The following is a 23,698-nucleotide window of genomic DNA, read 5'->3' as shown; positions in this document are numbered from 1 at the left end:
GTAAATGCTTTAGTGGTTACAAAATAAGGAATGGTGTTCGTTAAACACACATAATGACCATTCAAATTAAATCTTTGTAACAAACCAAGCTCTTTCTCTCGTCACTGGAAACCTCGACTTGTTCCCCCTTGCTAAACCACATTTTCACAAGCATCGAAAGGTTGCAATTTAGCCCTAAAATCCTCCTAATGCAACAAATCATATCAAAATTGTAATCCACACAGAAGCATACTTGCTTTGGTTGTTGGATTGGTGGGTCCCAATAGTCACCGATCCATTTGCGGTCGGCCGTGAGCTTCTCTTTGGGAACCAGAAACGTATGTATGGGGTGATTAAAACATATGAAGGACCTGCCATCGTCCATCAGAGGAGGTGGCCGGACCTCGTTAATGTTCACAAAATGTATGCGGGGCTTGGTGCCTTGGTCATGGTAAGCGTACTCCACCATGACATAGTTTCGGGACTTGCAGACGACCTTGCCGATGGACCAAGTGCGAATGTCATCATCTTCGGAACAAATTTCAACCTTAGTGTCAGGTTTCAAGAAGGATGAAACTGCGACGCTGGTTTTGAGTTTGGACGCCATCGCTTTAGGGTTTGACCCGCACAATGCTTTTTTTAATGGGTTGTGGGGATATGAAACTTGTTTTAGGTATGTCTTAGCTTTGCTTGAATTTCATTATTATCTTCATTTCACATTGTTTGTACAAAATTCAAGATAAGTTGCATCAAGACCTTAACAAATGTCGATTTCAATGTTTTTCTGAAGTCATACAAAACACTTGAAATGACATAAATCAATATGGAATAGCATTGCAATGTTTCAATTTGTAAAAAGAAAATTATAATTTTAATGTCAATTTTGTTATGTTTCACGTTTTAATTATAGTGTGAGAGTAATTTACGTTTTAATTATAGTGTGAGAGTAATTTAATTATTATTGCTGCTCATCTTCACTTTCTGCTCATATATTTTGTGAAATAGCATTGCTATTTTTTCTTATGCGGTGAGAGCGATTAGATTATTATTTATTGCTGTTGCAACGAATCTTTTCTTCCTTTTTAAATCTCCTCTCTTGTTGGGTTGTCATCCTCTCTCCAAACCTCTCTATGTCCTTTTTTTCTTCTGATTTGACATTTGACATGTCCTTTCTTACTTCTGATTCAATTTTGGTGACATCATGCATTGATGAAATTTCCTTGAGGCAAGAGATTGGAGTGTTGTCTTTTGTCAAGGACTTTTTTTCATTTTTGTGTTAACTTTCCAGCTTTAATAACTTTCTTCAAAGGAAAATTTTGGAGAGTACGTAGGAATCAAAATAGCAAAACCTGCAAGGGCTAAGTCTGTGGCACGCCCATGTGTAAAATCACCCAAACATAGTTATTAATAATTAAATAAGGTTAAAGAGAGAACTTACATTCATAATTTGTGATAAAATCATTAAAATTAACACCACTAAATTCATCAATATCTACAATATATTCAGAATTCTTGACAGCCACCGCTGTCACATGCAAAACTCTACCTAACTCAAAAATTTCTCTAAAATGGAATCATATGCACTGATATCCAGATGCAACTTACCAATCTAGATTCAAAGATGTGACAAATTAAAAGTGAAGACGAGGGAAACAATGTGATAGGAACTACCGAGAGGAAAACATAATATAAAAATGTTAATAGAAAGCTAATAAATTATAGAATAGATACAAAAATAACATAAAAATATCAAAATTCAATTTCATGTAAAAAGTAATAACATGAGTTCAACTGTTATAAGATTAAAAATTAAATGCTATAAAACTAGAAAAAATTGTAACAATACCAAAATTTAGGAGTGGTTAGTTAAGTAAAAGTGGTAAGTACTACTTAAACATCCAAGAGTCAATAATAATGTCAACTTATTCATGAAAAATAATGCATACTGGTATTATCCTAAACTAAATTCAAACTAAACTAAAAATCGAAGGTTTGGTAGGTTTTGTGAGAAAGCTAGACATATCACCCAAGAAAAGTAATATAAGAAGAAAGTAGCCTACATCGGCAAGCATCAAAAGAATGAAAAAAAAAAAGGGCATGGAAGTGAAAAATGTATCGGTTGTCACATTCTGAGAGAAAGTCTTTTTCTCCTTTTAAAAAGAAAGATCGATTCATTACTGTAAAATTGAAATTGAATGGGGGTTTTGATTTTTCTGTGTCGTAAGAAAGAAGGTTGATACTAATTAATGAGATGTAGCGGCAAGCTACATTGGGAGATTGAACAAGTTAAATCTGCACATGTTGGATATAGACTCCACACTTAAGAGATCAACTAGATCCAAAAAAAAAAGGAAAAAAAAAAGAGAGAACAGTGAGCATAAAAATGAGTAGAGAGGAGAAACCAAACACAAAGAAAGATCATCTTTCTTTCACAGAGAAAACACTCTCCTCTGTCACCTTCCACACCTTCACCACTAGGATTCCACCGAATCATCCTCCCACCTTGGTTCTCTATTCCTTTCTCAATCTTTGTTTCTCGTTTGTCCCTTTTCTTTTTCATTATGTTTTAGGTGTGATAGCAATTTTTGTTTACATGGTTGTGTGTGTGTGTTTTGGGTCGAGAGGTTGTTCGACTCAAGATCTACTTTTTAGTTTCCATTTCATCATTTCTCATTTTTTGTTTAGTTTGTGAATTCAATAAGATGTGCTTTTGTTTGATTTTTTTTTTGAAACTGAATATTCTGTTATTGGTGAATGTAACAGTATGGGTTTACACTATTTATAACATGCAAGTCATAGCTTGCTGAGTAAGCTATTGCTTACTGTATAACAGAAACCTAACTGCCTAACAGACTAACTGTATAACAGAGTGTATACTCTATTAGCCTGTAGTACACATAGACAAAGGCAACATCATTCTCTTGACAGGCACAATACAAAACTCATAAAACTTTCTAGAATCTCATTTGCCACCGTTTCAGGGATAGTTGAAATCGGAAGCTATACACTTGCTGAATATGAAGGTCAACAACCACTCAATCTTTTCTACAAGAAAAGCATACAAAACTCTCATTGACATATTCAGGATTACAATCCCGGTGACTCCACACACCACACGTATCGCACTCAAACATATACTCCCCATCATCATCTATTGCCCCGCAGCGGCAAACGACCTTCCATTCTTCATCTTTTTGAACTCTTAATTGGCGCGTCGAATCTGAAACTTCAACTAACATAGATGCACCGGGCTCAAAATATGAATTTATTTTTGCATCATCATCATGATTCTCAATATCGAAGGAATCATCTGGAAGTATGAACTTTAATTGACCAACATCAGTTAACCTTCTGAAATCATAAGTTTCATGAACAATTTCGGTCTTCAAAGACCTAATAGTAGAATCCCTTGGAACCAATACGCGGTCATCAGGAAGTTTGATGGTCCCATCAACTTGTAAACTAAAAGAAAATGCTGCTGACAGAGGTGGATTAGGAAGCACAAATTTTTTTTTTAACAAATTTGCATTGAAGATCTTATGGACTGAGGAAATTAAGTCCTCGTCCTCATCGATGCCCTTCATTGCGTCCAAGATAGATTTAGTTTGATCAAATTTCCTATCATTGATCAAATGGAGAAGAAGTTCCCTAAAATATTCATTGCCGTCAAAACCCTCGTAATAGTTGCAAATTATTGAATGAACCAATGTCGCTTCATCACAACAAAATTGATCTAGTAAAGATTTGAGGTTCAGATTCTCAAAAACCGCGTCAACAGGCTCATAAGTGGCAATGGTTGTGCCAAAACAACCCTGGGATACATGATATCCAAACTGTTCAAACCAAGTTCTGAAACCACCAAACTTTGATAATCCAAAAAGTACTCTAAGAGGTATATCATTCCGCGTTGAAGTGTCGAGCAAACTCACTTCTCTGACACACAAATTAGAGCAGATATCATCCCAACAATTCATGATAGAGGTCCCTGAAAACTGAGCTGATGCTTTAACCCACAACAGATGACCCATGCCATTTAGATGGACTTTAGCATGTAAAAGGTTGTCATTACTGTCAATTTGAAGGAGGCTGCTTTCACTTGCTTTTACTATGAAATGGAATGTCTTTATAGAGCGTAGATGATTACTCCATCCTGAATAGGAGCAATCTTGGCAGAAATCTCCTGAACAGTCTTGAACAATGAAGTAGGTTATCTCTTTGGTAGTCATTTCATCATAATAAGTGTTGGACCAGACCCTATGATCTATGATCGGTGGTTGTTCATTTGCCTCTTCTGTTTGATTTTGTTAATCTATATGTATATGTAAAGTTTAAAATTCATTTTTTCAATAAAACAAACAGGTAGGTAGTATAACTGAATAAAAAACATTGATAATATGGATACATTTGGGAATTAAAACTCCCACAAAAACATCACCATCACTGGGTATGACATGAGATCTGATAAAAAATTCTTAATAACCAAGTTTAAATTTCATTCTAAAAACATAACGAAATGAAAGATAGCGATGAAGGTACTTCGTCTCTAAACAATTCCACCTCGAAGAGAATCCAAAGGGAGTTGCTCAAGCTTGCTGAAAATTGTGACAAAGCAAATAATATATGCATATTTTTTGTTGGCATTCAACTAACTACGCATTGAGGGATCCGAAGAAAGAGCCCTCTAAAACGTATTATCCTAAACTAAATTCAAAATAAACTAAAAATCGAAGGTTTAGTAGGTTTCATGAGAATGCTAGACATATCACAAGAAAAGTACTATAAAAAGAAAGTAGGATGTATAACTCAACTACAAACAATTTTTTGAAGGAAATATCTTACCTTTATACCTTCTTGTCCATCATAAAATAATCCTGAATATATGTTGTATCTTTTGAAACACTGACATACTAGAAACCCCCTTATTCCATTACACCACCCAAAACAAAGCTTCCTCCAACCATCATGATTAGTACCAAGATCTCATTATCGCAGTATTCTAGCAGGTATGGTTATATCTGAGCTAAGCTAGTTTGCATATTAAATGAGATAAGCAATTTGGTTGCCTTGGTTAACAAGTGTTGTTTAACTTTTACTTTGTAGAAAATCTTGAACATAAGGTTACATAGTTACAATTAAGGCTCATGATAAAACAGAAAACTTTATTCAGGTCTTTGGCTATGTAGTTGAGATTGGAGCATTCATTTTTCCCATGAAAGTTATCCTAGTTGTGTCTAGAAAAATCTCTAAGTAGCATATGAATAGGATTTTTGATTAGTCGTATACATGTTTATTGGGTTAACCATTTCAGTTATGTTCAAAAGAAAAATCACTTCTTTCAAAGCTGGATCTTCCATATTTGTCCAAATCCTTACTCATCATTAGAGTTGGAGCTATTGACTTGAGAAGCTATGTCCCATCCACCGTCAACCCAGTCGTAATGTCGCCTCAAGTAGGAGAGCTCGAAGTACACCAATGATTTTCCGTCTCTCTTGAAGTAAATGTTTTATGTGTTGATGCTATTAACCTTAGTAATCATACCACCAATCCTCCAACCATCAAGGACAAGAGCATCTACTTTGTCAAGGAGTTTAAATTTAGCATCAGTAAATGGCGGAGAAGGTCTTATGTGTTTGTCATCAATATCCTCTTCAATAAGCACTTTGTTATCATCATGCAGCTCCTGGTACCGAATAAGGAACTTCCCTTGTTCCCTTACCTCAAAAATATTGGCAACAAACCAAGCTCTTTCTCTCGTCACTAGAAACCTCGACTTGTTCCCCCTTCCTAAACCACTTCTTCACAAACATCGAAAGGTTGCGATTTAGCCCTAAAATCCTCCTAATGCAACAAATCATATCAAAATTGTAATCCACACAGAAGCATACCTGCTTTGGTTGTTGGATTGGTGGGTCCCAATAGTCACTGATCCATTCGCGGTGGGCCGTGAGCTTCTCTTTGAGAACCATAAACTTTTGTATGGGGTCATTAAAACATACAAAGGACCTGTCATCATCTAATGTTTTGGTTGCGTGGCCCTCCGACCAGATGTCCATGTCGTTGTAGGCGTCCACCTTGTCGCTGGGCTTGAAGTCACGGTGGGTCTCCAGCGAAGGAGGTGTCGAACCTCGTTCATGTTCACGAAATGTAACCGAGGCTTGGCGCCTTGCTCATGGTAAGCGTACTCCACCATGACATAGTTGCGGGCCCTACGGACGACCTCGTCGATGGACCAGGTGCAGATGTCGTTGTCTTTGGAATAGATTTCAACCTTAGGGTCAGGTTTCAGGAAGGATGAAGCTGAGGCGTTAGCCTTGAGTTTAGATGCCAACGCTTTAGAGCTTGAACCACACAATGCTTTTTTTAATGGGTTGCGGAATGTGAAACTTGTTCTAGCATGATTTAACTTTGCTTGAATTTCGTTTCTCTCTTCTTTTCACATTTTCTGTACAAAATTCAAGATAAGTTGCATCAAGACCTTAACAAATGTCAATTTCAATGTTTTTTTTAGCCATACAAAGCACTTGAAATGACAGAAATCAATACGACACCATTTCACTTAAAGAAATTATATTATTCTATACAAACCTACGCAAGCAATCACATAATTTGAAAAGTAGCCAACAGGTGTTGTTGAGAATAGATGAGCTGAAAACAACAATGGCACATGTGTGAGTGACAACAACAGCCAATTACAGAGAAAGAAACACTTTCCAGAATCCCCATAAGCAGCATTCACGTTACGTAGCAACATTCGAATGTACACCGATGATGGTGCAGTCTCCACGCCATGTATACTCATGTTCTATTCTATTACTCCTCACAGTAACTTTCTTTTGATGGACTCCCCACAATAACTTTGATAGAAGAATAAGTCAACTTATTGGAAAACTTATTCATCACTAAAAGGAAAGCTTACTTATATTTCGCTCCGATTTTTGTAAAAATAATATTTTTACTTAAGTCTGATTTTGAAAATAACTTTAGGTTATACTTTAAAAAACATTATGTAAATACATAAGAAATTTTAAAAACAGTCTTATCTAAAATAAGGTTTTCTGACTATTTATTTTGAAATCTCTCTCCATGTCTCCAAGCTTTCAATAGGTTTCGGAATCTCCATTAAGAAAATAGAAAGAGACTACATTTCCACTATAACCATTTTCTTCTTCATAAGAGTCTCCACCCTATTTGCATACTATATTTTCATTAAGTTACTAGTATTTGTGTTGTCAAATTAACCCATGATGTGTCATAAATGTTCTCGTTTACTTTTTTTCTTCTTGATTGACAACCTTACGGGGAAGCTTAGGAGGCCTAAAAATGTGTTCATCATTATTCTGGACGGATAGTACCTCTTCAATGTGAGATATGAGCATGGGTGATTCTCACCAAATGGGATTCCTATTTTTGCAAAATCAAGTGTTGTGTGAACTTCCTTTAGGATGAAGAGAGTGTTAGGCTCAGTTTGGATCCTAACAGATAGTTGCGTGGCATAATATTTAGTCATCGCCTCAACCTTCTTCTTCATCTTCTTCTCCATTATGTTGGGAAAGGCGACACAACAATGTGTCGTCTTAGTTTGAGGTTCTTGTTGGTGAGACCTAACTAACAAGCAATCTCCTGCTGGAATTTGGTCAAGTCAGGGATCTTTCTCATGGTTGTTGTCACAATGGCACCAAACAAGTGATCCGCCCACTGATTTCTCATCTCAACAACGTTGTATAAATAGCTCAAATTATTACCAACCACTCCAATCACAGAAATTTTAGGATTTGCTAACGCCACCATCATTGCATTCAAGTTTATAAGCATTAATTGGCATTCCATAATGATATGTCAAGGGCAGTGAAACAAAGGTAGGATGCTCCATCTAAGGTTTCGAGGTTGAGAGCACAGAGGAAAACGATGATTGGTAATGAATTGAAGGAAGGAATTGTTTTATTCATCCATATATATATATATAAAAGGATGGATCCAGAAATTTGATATAGTGAGAGCAATATATACATATAAATTTCTAACAAAAAAAATAACATATACTATTAGAAGTGATGACATTTTTTTTACCAAAAAGACACAGGTGAGGACATTTTTTTACCAAAGGGGTCATAAAAATACTACTTACTTTTACCACTCAAGTGATGACATTTAGGAATGTGAGACACAAGTGAGCCCATTTAGCAATGTGGAACGTAAGTGAGAAAATTTTTTATCAAATGGACCATAAAAAACCTCATATTTTTACTACTCAAATTTTTTTCTAATGTTTTTTCTAAATTTAAGTGAGGGGCACTTGCTCTCATACTAGTACCAAATACATTAACATGATGCTACCAAAGTGAAGTGACCACAACAACATGGGATGCGCTTACTCGTAGCTTCACATCCAAGAGATTATAATCACAAACTTGATTAATAAAAGGGACTAACAGACTATAACAAATTATCTAACATTAGGATTCTTACGCCCTTATTATCCCAATCTCCATTAAAACAAACTGTGTTATTATGGGGTTAGGCATTTCAAATTACAGAGACGAGACTATGCGTATTCGCGTTTGGAAAATAATTGTGGGATCCGCTGCATTATGAACTCTATGATAATCGAAGAGAAAGTCTCACTTCAGTCACTTGATTGCCATTATATTTTACGTTTTCAATTTTGTCTTTTTATTATAAAATGTTTAAATTTTCGGTGTACATGCATGATAAATGAGTTTGTCTGGATCACTCAAAGTAAATATTGTATTTTTTTTACTTGACTCTTGACTGCCTACTGTGATGCAAATTGGGGTTCTGACCCGGATGATCGACGGTTAACTTCTGGCTCATGTGTGTTCTTTGGCCCCAATTTAGTGTCTTGGTCAGCTAAGAAGCAAACTTTGGTTGCTCGCTCAAGCACAGAAGCAGAACATAGGAGTCTGGCCAACATTGCAGCTGAGATTCTTTGGATTCAATCCTTGTTGACTGAGCTGCATATTCCCTTCCAAACACCAACAATTTTCTGTGATAACCTGAGCACCGTAGCCTTGACTCTTAATCCGGTCCTTCACACTAGAACTAAGCATATGGAAATGGATCTTTTCTTTATGAGAGAGAAGGTTCTCAATAAGACTCTTATTGTTCAGCATGTTCCTTCTCTTTTACAGAAAGCGGATATCTTTACTAAAGTCCTCTCTTCAGAAAGGTTTCATGAGCTTAAGGACAAACTCAATGTGGTTGACAAATTTTCATTTGTCAAACCACCTTGAGTTTGAGGGGGTATGTTAGAGTATATTGTGTTTGTAATTACTATGCTGCTGCATCAGCCTTTGAGTAGTTATGACAGCTGACATATGCAGCTGTTTGTATTCTCCTATTTATGTTAGCTGTTGGTATTCTCCTATTCTTTTATATAAGGATATCACATCTTCTGTAATCTCTCAGATTATCAATAATACATTTTCTATTACATTTCTCTTTCTCTCTTCTCTCTCTCATTGCTTCTCTTATTTTAACAACACTTTCTAAAAATTGATCGCTGGATCTCCTCAACCTAACCCACATGTCCCCTAGTTCTTACCACTTGAGTTATCCCAATAAATAAATTTTTGATGCGTTTAACTCATGCCACATGTCCAAATAGTATTGTTAAGTTATAGTGATTTTACCTGGAGTAAATCTTGATGATGTATACAACCCTATAAATATATTAATATCAATGGTAATATTTTCACACTTGATATTACTTATGTTCTTATTTAACTGTTCAGAGAGGAGAAATACACATATTAAGCGGCGCAATTAATATTGTTAATTTTCAGAAAAGTAATATTTATTTTCCTAGTTTACCTTTTGTAATATATTTTATATTTCCTCATTTATTACAACAAAGATATTATCTGAAAAAATATCATTTAATATTTTCTTAAAATGCTAAATAAACAAATATATATGAACAATTTTTTTTCCTCACAGTGGATAATTAATAAAAAAATGAAAGTAATATAAACCATTAAGTAAGTTCTTAATGAACGAGTTTTGGTTTACATCAATCACTATACTATTCTAGTATTGTTGGTCAAATGAAATTTTCCGATTTGGATAAAAAAGGAAGTCATTGTTGAACGGTTAGCAGTTGTTACTGAAGGTTTAAAAAAAATTACTTTTATTTATCTTACCAGGAACATGAATGAAAGTATGAAACTGATGAAATGGAAAAAAAATCTGAAGAAGTGGACAGAGATTTAAGACAAATATTTAACTCTGGTCTCTTAGGTTGTCAATGTCAGGTGACCCACAATTTTGGAAACGACACAATTTAACCAAACATGTAAGATGGAGTTGAACTTGTGATATTAGCTTAGCTAACTCAACTTGTAACCCTTCTTCTTATGTAATGATTCACTCTTCCTCACAGAGAATCTCAGGATTCTTTTCAGTGAGCTGAAAGATAGATAGATAGATAGATAATAGACCAAGACACCCTCCACGAAATGCGGTCAATTCCTCTTGGAACCTCAGTATCTCCAACTCCTATAAACACTCCAAAAATCTCATGTTTCAATATTAGTTTTAAGAAACCAACCACTTTTCCTTCTTGGGTTTCATCTCCCTCTCATGAACAAGGTACCCTTTATTTGTTTTGCATAATTTGGTTGTTCTGTTGTTCACACTGATGGATCATGGATGGGTTGTGTGTATTTATGTATTTTCTTTGCTTGATTGTTAGTTATTTTCTTTTGAAGGAATTCAGTAGATGGGGTTGTTGAATTTGTTGTCAAACCCTTTAATTGATATATGATGGAGTGGATTAATGCCTGGCTATTTGAAATTTATCCAATTCTTGGAAGGTGATGAATGATGTCTGAGAAATTTGAAAGCGGTGGTCAACTTGTCCTCTTAGGAAGAGTGGCTAGAGAAAATTGAGGGAAAAATAAAGGTTAGATGATTGGTGGAGAATTTAACAAGACAGTTTTCAATGAGTGTTGCTGGGAGGCAACAATTGTACATGAGTTTCTGGAATAATATTTACTGTCATTTAAGCTATTTTCATCATCAGAAAATGGTAATGGCATTCCTCAAAATCATTTAGAAACACACATAATTCACTTCTTAATTCTAAACCTTTTCATATTTATCTTAGTCATCAATGATGAGCATCTTATACAAGCAAAGTCAAACTCATTGTCTAAGTTTCCATTTTCATTATTATGGAATTAGATTTCACATAGTACAAAAGCATAATCATTTTGGCCATGTTTATTCATGGAAACCTACTGTAAATGGGAGTAGAAGTCAAGGGGTGAACTGGATGAGGAGCGGTGGAACATTTCTTATTTAGGGTGCGTTTGAATAAACAACTTCAATAAGCATGTATAGCATTAAACGCTTAGCGCAGAAGCACTTATTTATAAGTTTATTGAAATAAGCCCAACATAGATTATAGGTAGTTATAAACGCTTATTGATGAGCTAATTTGACAGCTTGTGAAAATAAACTCAAACAAGCTCATAGGTAGGTTATTAGCTATTTATTAGGCTCTCTCAATCCCAAATACTTGCATAAATGTTTCTGCTATATAAGCTCTTCCAAATGGCGCCTTATTATACTTTGACATGTTAACTTGGCTAGGAACTAAAGCTATGGTGTATGGATGTAGGACTATGCAGAGCCAGTCAAGTTGTTGATTTATTCCCAACTACGTCTCCTGAAATTATTGTCCGAGAGGCCAGGTTAGAGGACTGTTGGGAAGTGGCAGAGACTCACTGCAGCTCCTTCTTCCCAGAATATTCCTTCCCATTAGATTTTGTGATGAGGATGGACAGATTGGTGGCAATGTTAGCGGGATTCTCTATACCGAACGGCTGCAAAAGAACATGTTTGGTTGCTGTTATTGGCAGCTCTCTTGACGAAACTTTTTTATTTGGAACTGAAGATTTCAAGATTGGTGGCTTTGATGGGAAATTGAGCCTCAACAAGGGATATGTGGCTGGCATATTGACAGTCGATACCGTTGCGGATTTTCTTCCTAGAAGGGCACCACTACGACAGAGAAGGTGAGTTAAAGTTTGTTTCTGGAATATGGATTAGTGAAGATTACTGAATATTTATGTGTCTTTCTGATTTATGACATAAATCTGACCTGTAGGATGTTGTGAACTTTATATTCTTTTGTGTCTTCATGTGGCTCCATCATCCTTAAGAATGGCTTCTAAGACATTTATCATTCTAAGTGATTAAATAATTTCAATATCATCTTAGGGCTTTGATTAGTTGTGTGCCTAATAAACACATACTCATGCAAGAATTATTCAGATAAAGAGCAGGATTGTGTGAAAAGAATATATGCATATATTGACTGTTATACCAAACATCAGAAATGTTATCTGGAAATAGTTTTTTGCACCAGCAGATGAAAATGTTTCCTGAAAAGCATTTATTACACTGAAAACATAAACCTCAATATTTTTCAGATAGTTAAGTTCTGTTAAATCAATCATACATACCCTAAGTATCTAGAGGCCTATCTTAAGTAGCCATATGATATCTTTGTTTAGCATAAAACCTCTTGCGTTTGTGCTACGCTGCAAAAATAACCAATTAAATGTTCTTTCGCTGCACATCCATAGTTTATTGGTCAATTTGTTGCCTTTCACTTGGTTAAAATTGAAGTTCAGATCTCCATGGTAAAATTGGACTTGCCTTAAACAAAATTTGCCAAAAATCTTATTTGGTGTTGACCTAGAATCTTATCTTTTATGAATACTTTTGACTCCTCTTCAAAATGGTTAACTTCTTATTTTTCTAATTCTGTAGTGTGTGGGCCATGTTGTGTTTTAACATTCTTAGTTTACATTTCATTATGTAGGACTGGAATCGCATACATATCAAATGTGGCGGTAAGGGAAAAATTTAGGCAAAAGGGAATAGCTAAACTATTGGTGGCTAAGGCAGAATCACAGGCCAGAAGTTGGGGTTGTCGTGCCATTGCATTACACTGTGATTTGAAAAATCCTGCAGCCACAAAGTTATATAAAGGCCAAGGTTTCAAATGTATCAAGGTTCCAGAAGGAGCTAACTGGCCTCAACCAAAGACTTCACCGGATATTAATTTCCACTTCATGATGAAGCTTCTCAACAAACCAGTTGCTTCTAAATCTAATTAGATGCTAAATTGGACAGATTATCTGTGTTGTAATACACAACAAATTTAAGAGGGGAAAAAAGTAATTACAACTAAGGGGACTGTCTGTTATTGAAGTGCATATTGTAAGTAAACCAAGAAATTAGAGGAAAAATCATTTGAGAACCTTTTAGATTGCACCAGTAGCAAGCATTTGTACAGTTACTGGCATTCACTTTACCCCAGTGCATGCAGACAAACAGCTTCGTGCAGAATTGGAGTTAGAATTGCTGAGAGATACTAATTTGTAAAAAAGAGTTGATTTTTCACATTTTTTACACCTATATTTCACCCTTTTTTTTTCTTATACCTCTTTCCCATACCAGGATTCTCTCATGTAAGGATTGACTTTATCATATTAGAATTTTATCTCTTAATATAAAGAGAGATAGACACAATCTCTTAGATGACCATATTATGTGACACGATACTTAACTCCTACCCATAATTTTTATGAAGGATTAGCCCTAGTTCTTGGAGTTCTACTGATTTTGGATTGAAATTCTGTAGCTGCTATTCTCTCAGCAAATGGAAAGGGCACTCGTATGAGTTGAGCATCTTGAATTTAGATGAAAGTTATCTCTACTCCAAATGTTAGCTCATAAAGTGAAGACTACCCAAGTTTTATAAGCTCCACTTTGTCCATATTTTTAGTCAACGGATGATCTCAACATCTCAACATGTCCTTGGATGCCAAGGACTAGATATATAGGGTTGAGAGACTTAACATCTCAACATGTCCTCAGATGCCAATGACTAGATATCTAGGGTTAAGAGACTGTAGGACTTTATTTATAAATTGCACGTGGAAAGTCGCAAGGCGAAATTGATTCCACTAGAAATCTGCAAGTACAAGTTGGTCTAATCCATGACAAACTCGAATACCATATTGATTAGAGACTAGATCTAACTCTACTTTAAAAGCTAGCTAATAAGATGAATATTGTCCGTATTTATAAACTTTACTTTGAATGTGTCTCTAGTTGATGCAGGATCTCAAGATAGAATGAGTCCACACATATCAGGAAAAAGCCAATAAATTATAAATCAGGCAAGTACAACAAAATTACACAACAGATACTGATGACACTGCTCTCAAAATGGGATGTTTTAATGAAATTCCATCGCGGAGATTTCCGATATTCCTATTCCTGGACAACTGACCACACTCTTTACAGCCACATGGTAATAATACTGGTCCACTACTACTAGGTGTTCACCAAACACTCAGGATTCTAAACCTTGAACTCACCCCCTCTTGCTGCTGTCGAGTAAAGAGAGCCTCTTGGTATAATGCAAAAATAGAAGCAAAACCATTCCCAGTCCCCAATTCAATTCTTGTACAAAGCACCAAATTATGATGATCCTGCAAATGTGTGCAAGGCTGATATGTCTAAACCTGCAAAATCCTTTACAGCTGCAAGCACAGCCACTGCAAGCTTCACAGCATCATCATTACTCTGTGCCTACAATAACGAGGATGTTCATTTTGTATTAGTTGCAAAGTTTTAATATTGCATCCAAAAACTCCAATACAAGCTGTGAGGAGACTTACCTCAATGTTAAGGGGAAGTACAGGATCATGGAGTGATAGTCTAAGAAGGAACCATCCACCATAACCAGAAACTCGGACCTGATTGAAGACAAGATCAACAAGGTATAAGTTTAATTTAATGGAAACTGAGAAACTCCGCAAACCAATAATTTCAGGTTGGAAGTTTGCACACTGATCTCATATTGTATGCTGTTTCTAGTGCAGGAACACATGTTGATCATAATTGTTTCCATAATTTCTCACTGAAAATTCTATGGTCAATTCTGATTAGACAGACTTAAAATCCAGCAATATTCATACCCCTTCGTAGTTTACAGGTGCCTTTTGCAGGTTTGGATCAGAGCCAATTGAGTTCTCCAATTGCTTGAGCACAGCTTCTCCATATTCTCGAAAAGACCTGAAATCTCGGCATTTCAGTGAATTCATAACATTCAAACAGGGATACATGAAAACAGAGAATCTTTCTACAATATACACCAGCTTACCCTCCTTTAAGATCTGGATGGATTTGGTTTATCTTTAATCTCAGCTCAACAGCAAAAGCTGGTTCCTGGAGTTCTTCTATTATGTCAGTCAAAACCTTGCTTCCACCACCCATTCCAGAAGCTCTTGCGGAAGCAAGTTTGTTTAAGACCTTGACCTGCAAAATACATGGTCACATACAGACTTGTTAAGTAGTTCTAATCATTAAAACTAGTCACTTGACCCTGCTTATGTTATGCTTTAAGTTGAGTAGATCTTTAACTTAATATAAGAACCTCTTTGATTCAATGATCTATTCTTTCATTATAATTGAGTGGTTTTTCAATTTCCTTATTAGTACATTAATGTTAGTTTCAAAAAAAAACATTAATGTCATATAAATTTTATGACTTGATTATTGGAGAATGATTAATTTGGTGATTATTTGCTATATCCAACATCACAATAAAAGCCTACCATTAGGTATGCACCATCATCAAGCCAATTATTCTCCTTGAGAGCTCCATGTCCACTGGTTTCAATTGCCAAATGTGACTCCTCTCCAACAGAGTTCTGTCAACAGTATTGCATCCATAAGTCAAATATTTAACTTACATTGTGACAGTAAAAAAATTTAAAACCAAATATTATCTAAAGAAACATGATGAAAAATACATGACAGCAGCTAAGAAAAATACATGACAGCAGCTAAGAAAAATACATGACAGCAGCTAAGTATCTTATTGTGCATATCTTTTGTAAAATTGCTGCTGTTTTGCAATTTAGCCAGGTATTACTTCTAGGGCACATTTGAATAAATTTGGCCAAAGAGTACAAGGTTCAAATTTGAAATAATGGTAAAAGCAAGAACTCAGATGAAAGACTCTTCTTGGTTAACTAACTGATGTATAATTTATTGAATTATAGGAAAACACTAATCATACCAAACGAATAGCTTCATCAATCACATTTTTGTAGCCTCTTTTGAACCGATGGTGTTTGCCACCTGAGAGAAAATAGCATAAGTTACAATATTTCTGAACTCAATGAAATTTGCAGTTCAAATCAAATTAAGGAAAATAGATCATAACTTAATATAAACTCTTTAAGGAAGAAGGTGGGAGGGGTAGATTAAAGTTCATGCTAGTTTAGATTTGTCCATACCAAGTTTCTTCTCAATAAATGTGGAGAGGCCATCAGAAGTCACACTGTCTGTGACAATGGTTGTTCCAGGATGCTAGGGAAGACATTTGAAGGAAATAATTAAGAGTTATTATACAGAGAAGTGTAAAATTTAAAAAGAAAAAAAAAACTAGGTCTGAAATAGCTAAACATAAGAGTCTTACTTCCTCAAGAACAATAGCCGCCATTAAGGCAATCAAACGATTCCGGTTAAATTCACGGCCAGTGGAATCCACAGCAGCAGATCTAGATGAAAGATATTGATGTATGACAAATCTAAAAACATCATGCATGTCAGTTAAACCGATTAGTAAGAAGATCCTTACCTGTCCACATCAGTATCGAAGATAATTCCAAGATCAGCTTTGTTCTCGAGGACTGCTTGGGTTATGGCTTTCATTGCTGTCTTGTCCTCAGGGTTGGGAATATGATTTGGAAACAAGCCTGAAAAAAGAAGCCATGTGTCAAAATAACCACTTAATCCCAAAAGCTTAAGCTATTGGGTAAGGGCCACATTAATGGTTTTATATTATATTCCAACACGCCCCCTCACGCAAGAACCCTTTTTGGGCTTGAAGCGTGGATAAAGTCCAAGTACCACTGCTGAAATCATTCCTCCAAATAAAATAATTACCGTCGGGCTCCAAAAATTGACTTCCAGAAGTTCTTGCCCCCAGAGGTTCCAGCACCTTTGCCTATAATTCAATAAAATTGAATATCAAGTTCAATGGAATGGAAGAGCCAAAACATCTTAACAACAAAAACATGTTTTAAGATTTTATATGATTTCAAATCAAAGACAAAAAACCTAAATATTTGAACGAAGGATAAGTGATGCAGCAGAGGGAAGGACGCAAGATAGCTATATAAAATGAATCTTAGTTATGGTACCTTTAAGCAATTTGACTTTTGGACAAGGTGTTGTATCATAATAAGAACACAAAAATCTATATCTAAATGTCAGAATTTACAGGAGACTTTTCATTAAGGCATACGATCAATGTGTAACTGAACGGAATAAAAGAGTTGCAAGAGATGTTTGAATGAGATGTTTTACATCGTTAAAAAATCTGTAATTTGAAAACTAAAAACAGAAACAGAAAACATCTCAAAGATTTTTTGAGATTTTATTTTTAGGAACTGTTTTTAAAAACATCTTTCAGAAAACAAACAAGTTTTCAAGTTTTTCATTTTTTAAAAACAGAAAACTGTTTTCAGCCCCACTGAAAAACAAGAAAACAAAACAAATCAGTCAGTATTTTGTTTATCTAGTATACTAATACACAGTTCTTTTAGACATTTATTGTGAAAATGCCTCATGCAAAAGAGCTGTTTAGAGAACAATAAAAGTTAAGAAGTTATAAATAAAACTTACTGCAAAAAAACCACCTGCTCCATTGCCTGCATCAACAACTATGTGGAAACCCTCCAATGGTTTCTCTGTGGGCAGATAATGTGCAAAGCATTCAGAAAATGAATGATAACTGGAAGAGTTCTAAATTCTACCATTAAAAAAATGACATAATCATAAAGACATAATTAATGCCTCTCAATAAAGTTCCATTGTTCCTCCACTTCATTCAAAGAGCAACCCATTAATTATATCTCTAAACACACTGATTATTATCATAATACGTCAGTGAAGTCATACCTATGTTTCCAGCTGCCTTGCGAACTGCTTTCACTAGATCAGATGTATAAACAGCCATGTAATCAACTCGCTTAGTAGATAATGAAGCCTTTTTCTCTGAATTTAACAAACTTTCTGTCGTAAATTGATTGTATATGTCTGCTGCTCGCTCTAGGATGTCTTTGATGTCAGCCTTCCCAAGCCCACCAGCATTTGTGAAAAATTTAAATCCATTCCTATTGAAAGGCAGATGACTTGCTGTTCACAGATAAGGGAATTTAATAATTAATAGATGAATTAATATCCAAAATTATTTATCAATAAGAATAATATTATAAATTACCAGAATTAAATTGAAATTCACTTAAAATCGTCATTCACAATCCATGGACATTAATGAAGCAATAAAATTAATATACATGAATAATGTAAAATATAAAAATGGCTAAAAGAGAAAACCGTGCAACCTAATAATTTAGACTTTCAGTATAAATAGTTCTTGAGATAGAATCTCAGCTTTCATGTGCTAGTGCTCTTGTGTTAGATCCTTGCTAGCTAAATTCACCATGATTCATTACAGTTTAGTAAAAAGGAAGCTGTACTGCTATGTTCACAACCTCCACAGAATCATCCAAAGGGCTTTTGCATAAAGGGATTGTTAAGAAACAAAACCCAAAGCTTGTAGGATGAAATTAAGACAAGATTTTCAACAACTATGAACTATGACATCTCAAAGGTTAGAATAATGTCATTTAACTTTTTTTTTTTTGGAAAGTGTCATTTAACTACAAATTCATAATGTACCTGTTATCATAATAGACCCATCAACAGGGCACAAAAATGCTTCATCCTTCGTGAGTGTGCTATTGAACATGGCTGGTGTTGATGCTAATCTATAAAGAAAACAATGTAAAAATCAGTGTTTCACATGTGAACCAATGATTTAGTTATCGTCAAAACTATTGAAACACTAAAAGTTTTGAAGAGAACTAATGCTAGCCTAGAATATATATTTTATCTTAAAAATCAGTGTCAATGTAAAGGCATCTGCCAGGTGATTTCTGTCATTAAGGTTCAAAACCACTGACTTTACCAGTCCTCATGCAAATCAAGAAAATAAAAATAATTGATACAAAAACATAAATTTAAAATATCACCCACCCATATAGGACAACTTCAAGGCCAGCACCAGAAAGACCTCGAGAAACCGCATTCTGTAATTGGATAAGTTATATAGTCAGTTCTAAATATAGTATCAAATAGTAAGCTATTGAAATATATCCATGCTCTCAAACTAGGAAGGTTGTAAACAAAGATCTCTTTCAGAACAATACTTTCCACTTAATTCAAATTGGAGATGGCAATGCGTATTGAGTAAAGTACTATTACTATTATAGCACTCATCCCTACACCCACATTTTAAAAAGATAACCATATCTTGACTCATACTAAATGGTGCTTTCCATGAAATGAAATGTTGAACCTCTTTTGAAAAGTTTATGCATTGTGCAAAGTCTTCAAAGAGGTTCAACACTATTCCAAGAAGGAAATATCTAGACTCAAAAGACTAACTAGACTCAGACATTGAAAAGTTTATGTATTGGTCCAAGTCAAAGACGTTCAACATTATTCAAAGAGGTTCAACTCTCAAATACCATATCTAGACTCATACTACATACTAACTTAAAAAGTTTATGCATTGTGCAAAGTCTTCAAAGAACGAAATATAGTAAAAATGAAATGTTGAACCTCTTTTGACCCAAAGACTAACAAGTAGCAAGAAGCAACAAAAAAAATGTCATAGGATTTTCAAATTAGTATTGTCCATTTCGACTTTCATGTTATCACAAAAATGCATTTCATTGGGACTGCGACTTCTATTAAATTATATTTAGTTTACTCGAGCAATATTCGATAAAACTTTTACATGATAAAGCTAGACAGCAGAAAACTTAACCCAATGATATAAGAAATCATCTAGACCTGTAATAGTTTGGCTGATATCCGGGAATCATGGCCAATAGAAACTCTCAAATGCTGAGAAGCATCAGCTTTCTTTTTCTCAACTAACCATGCAGCAAAAGCAGCTCCTATAGCTTCAGCAACAGGTTCAGTGAGGTTTACTGTCTCTCCCTCAACACCATCAAGAGCCACGCCACGTATATCACTGTTTACAATTAATACCATTTATGAGTTATACCCTAGTTAATTTGCAGGAAGACCCAACAAATGCAGGCCATCTAAATAAAATGGAAGAAAATATGGGCTTCTACAACTGGAAGCTTTCCTACTGTCTACTATATACAGTCATACTCATTATTATAGGGAAAGAAAAAAGATTATATTGCCTATATCAATGAATAGTACATGAAATGGAATATGATACTTTATTACAGTTAATCTTTTATATTTGTGTTAAGTGGTAAACTACACTCTTAATTATTAGATAGAATATGATACATTATTGTTTCCCATCTGTCTAAAAGCTACCATACCATATAAATTGAGCACAGCAATAAACAAGGTGATGGGAAGGAAAAGATCAGAGAGGTTTCTACTCTATGCTTTATCCAGCTTGTTTCCACTTTTAAGTTTTAACCATCCAGAACATTTGCAGAGTATATTTATTCCGTTTCTCGTCTCTTCTTTTTCACTCAGACTGTCTCTATTCAGTATTCACGTGTATAACATAGACACCCCATCAGACCAAAATAAGTTTCAGAAAACTACAGGGCAGGAACAAATTGCTATAAAGATGAAAATTTTCAATCAATTGTGCTAACATAAGATAAAATTATTAGCGTTCTTGTCGTCAACCGGTCCTAACCTGCCATTTTGAAGCTTTAGAAAATCAATCTTGTCCAGATATGGTTCTGTGGTAGCAGATGCAGAAGCTGCAACAAAGGTCCAAATGGATGGTAGAAAATAAAGTGGTTAAAAACTGCCAAAAGGAAAAGAATAAAAGCATTTCTGTTAAAAATACAAAGGGAATGTATGCCCTAATTCAGATTTTGATATGTTCATACATGTTCATATAATAAGCTTTGGAAGGAAGAGCTCAAGAGAGCAATATCTTATATTCTTATGTGTTGAAAAATATGAGTTTTTCACTTCATGTCAACCTGTATAATAAGAGTCTAGAACAGACCATTGCATTGAATATTTCTCTTAGGTTTTGAGAAAGTGCGCAATTGCATGGAAGAGATGCCAGTCCATGCTAACTTCCCTTGAGGAGAGGGAAGCGAGTTGCGCATATAAGGGGCAAAACAGTCCCTTCGACTCTGTGAACCGAACGGTCTATTCTGTTGGTAGCTCTGTGACACAAAAACATTTTGGACAATCTTCCCTGATGTTGCTGCATATATAAACATTTAGACCTTAATCAGATCCCAGATTTCCTTATTTCATAAAATGTGTCAAATCACTCTCTACCTATCTAATAAGCTTCTTCAATTTAATGACTTTCTCTTATCTGGCCATCATGTATTGTGTGGATTGAATGATACAAAGTTACAAACACAGTTAAATTTCTATCAATACCCACTAGCTCAAAATTCAATTTTTCTTCAATCAAAGTGATATTTAACCAACCCCATAACAATGATTAGTCTTTTAAACTTCTTTCAAAAAAAAGATTAGTCTTTTAAACTTGTCTTAAGTAAAAAATTCAATTTTTAACTTTTCAAATATTGAAGGTTGGTCCTGCCCTCAATTCAGCAGGGGGGAAATTACATCAATTCTACTGAAGCGCATGAAGTATGGGGGAAAACATGCTCCTGAGCAATAATCATAGAGTGTAGTGGAAAGCACAATTGCATTGAAAGAAAGGAAAACTGAATGTTGAAGGGTTGAATTGGATGGAAAGTACAAATAGAAGCAGAGAGTGAGAATTGACCTGCCATCAATGTGATCGAAGTTGCAGAGAGAAAGCTTGGATTGCCGCGACGGAGAAACTGAGGTAGTGTGGCTTTTCTGCGAACTGGTATGGTTTTCTCCGAACTTGTTGTTACACACCAACCAAACCAGACAACAACCCACACACGTGTTACCTCACGTGAATATTCTTGTGGGAGGAGAAGGTACCCTATGAATCAATGAGAATATTATTATTATTATTATTAACAATGTTGCGCTAAGACATCCTTACAATCGTCGGTACTAAGTAGTTATGAAATTAATTTCATCGAGACTTTGATATCACATTAAGTAGTAGATCACTACCAACAAATTTTTCATCAACGAGATGCTTTACGATATGTGATTCATGTTGTGAGGCTAATCATCAAACTATCATTAATCACGCCTTCATTTGTCATTTGTCTTATCATCAAGATGAAGCGGCCTAAGCATACTCGAGATTTTCTTCCTATATATCTCTCTATGTAATGTGATCTTTCAATTGGTGGTTAAAGCTATCTTGTCAGCCGTCTCAAGTTGATGTCTTTTGTGATGGGATATTTTCCATCACATGCGAGGTAATTGAGGTTATGTTGGACTAAGATAGATATGGCTAGCTTAAGGCTCTGTTGGACTATGATAGATATGGCTAATGTTTATAATAGTGAACATTATTTGTGATCGACTTGAGGTTTCTAGGAAGCCCTAATGAAAAGACTTATGAGATAATGGTTATATTTGTATTTTTTTTTTTATGTTTCATTAATCATGTCGGCTATGTCGGCTCGGCTAGTGTCTTGAGAGAATTTTTCTTACTTTAGCTATCTCGATCAACCAACATAATGTGCACTTGGTTGTAAGACTCGTGGGTTGACTAAGATGCTATTGAGTTTTATGACTATTTGAGTTGATCAGGTCATTATATATAAGATGTGGGAGTTAGACATGTAGTTTTGCCCCAGAGTGAGAGACAAGAATCAAGGATTTTTTTTTGTCAAAAGAATCAAGGATTTTAAGTCCATTAATGAACTTATGGGCAACCATAGCCTTTTTCTTTGCTATCGCAATCGTGAGCATTTTTTTTTTGCCAACACAATCATAGGCCTAAAAACAAAGACCCTGATCATTCTGACTTTTGGGGTCCAAGTGCATTTAAAGCCCATTTTGTGGGTCAAAAAACAATCATTCCCGCAAAACTACCACTGAAATTAAGCCAGTTTTCCAATAGTTGAAGTTCTTCCAGTCATATACAGAATCCTACCACTGAAAATAATTGCTTAAAGAGAGTCAACTCTTTAGACAAATGACAACCTAGATAAACCAAATTAACGTCAATTTTTTTGGACAAAATTCAGGTTGAAGTTTGAAAATGGTGCTTTTGACTTTTTTGGGAACCAATATTAACTTTGACTCAACCAATATGAACAGGCTTGTTCACTTCTATTTAATTGTTTTTTTTACCAATTAAAAATGAATATTTGAAGCAGACATGGAGCCAGGTGTAGAAGTTGAGAATTGACAATCCCAAGTGGGAAATCTGAAATCTTCAATTGACTTGTGATCGAAGATGTCCATGAAAACAAACATCTTGGGATCTGTGTTTGATCCCAGAAAATAACATGGCAGTGTTATTAGCCAACTAATTCCAGCCCTTATAATAAAATAAATACATATATTAGCATTCACGTGCAAACCATATAAACTTCATAATTCAGATATTAAAGAAATAAACAAATGCACATAGCATAATCTTTGTCCAACACTATAACATAGCTTGTGCCGATGTCGGGGCATGGAATAGTTGAATTGAGCTGTGTGTTTCTTGACC

At 35.0% G+C, this 23,698-nt stretch overlaps 2 protein-coding genes across 4 annotated transcripts; one reads left to right on the top strand and one right to left on the bottom strand.

Annotated features, from left to right (window-relative positions):
* Positions 1-10,282: 10,282 nt before the first annotated feature.
* Positions 10,283-13,557, top strand: LOC130716966 (GCN5-related N-acetyltransferase 4, chloroplastic-like). Of its 2 annotated transcripts, none has more exons than XM_057567037.1 (3): positions 10,283-10,587; positions 11,621-12,017; positions 12,830-13,557. In XM_057567037.1, exons 1-3 carry the CDS (start codon positions 10,455-10,457, stop codon positions 13,125-13,127), a joined length of 828 nt encoding a protein of 275 aa, XP_057423020.1. In that variant the 5' UTR covers positions 10,283-10,454; the 3' UTR covers positions 13,128-13,557. The 2 variants fall into 2 exon arrangements, with proteins under 2 accessions (XP_057423020.1, XP_057423021.1); XM_057567038.1 differs by having other exon boundaries at positions 10,445-10,587; positions 11,593-12,017.
* A 519-nt stretch (positions 13,558-14,076) lies between these two features.
* LOC130716965 (uncharacterized) lies at positions 14,077-22,037 on the bottom strand. 2 transcript variants are annotated; one of them, XM_057567035.1, is made up of 18 exons: positions 21,869-22,037; positions 21,122-21,328; positions 20,801-20,867; positions 19,957-20,140; positions 19,135-19,187; positions 18,778-18,866; positions 17,995-18,231; positions 17,719-17,783; positions 16,978-17,038; positions 16,670-16,787; positions 16,508-16,589; positions 16,326-16,398; positions 16,106-16,167; positions 15,639-15,734; positions 15,185-15,339; positions 15,000-15,096; positions 14,700-14,777; positions 14,077-14,610 (listed from the first exon to the last, which is right to left on the bottom strand). In XM_057567035.1, exons 1-18 carry the CDS (start codon positions 21,873-21,875, stop codon positions 14,500-14,502), a joined length of 1,842 nt encoding a protein of 613 aa, XP_057423018.1. In that variant the 5' UTR covers positions 21,876-22,037; the 3' UTR covers positions 14,077-14,499. The 2 variants fall into 2 exon arrangements, with proteins under 2 accessions (XP_057423018.1, XP_057423019.1); XM_057567036.1 differs by lacking the exon at positions 21,122-21,328 and having other exon boundaries at positions 21,869-22,036.
* Positions 22,038-23,698: the final 1,661 nt, after the last annotated feature.

This window comes from Lotus japonicus, chromosome 5, assembly GCF_012489685.1.
Source record: "Lotus japonicus ecotype B-129 chromosome 5, LjGifu_v1.2".
Lineage (NCBI taxonomy): Eukaryota > Viridiplantae > Streptophyta > Magnoliopsida > Fabales > Fabaceae > Lotus > Lotus japonicus.
The sequence above is the reverse complement of the archived record's forward strand: the minus strand, read 5'-3'. Positions and strand labels throughout refer to the sequence as shown.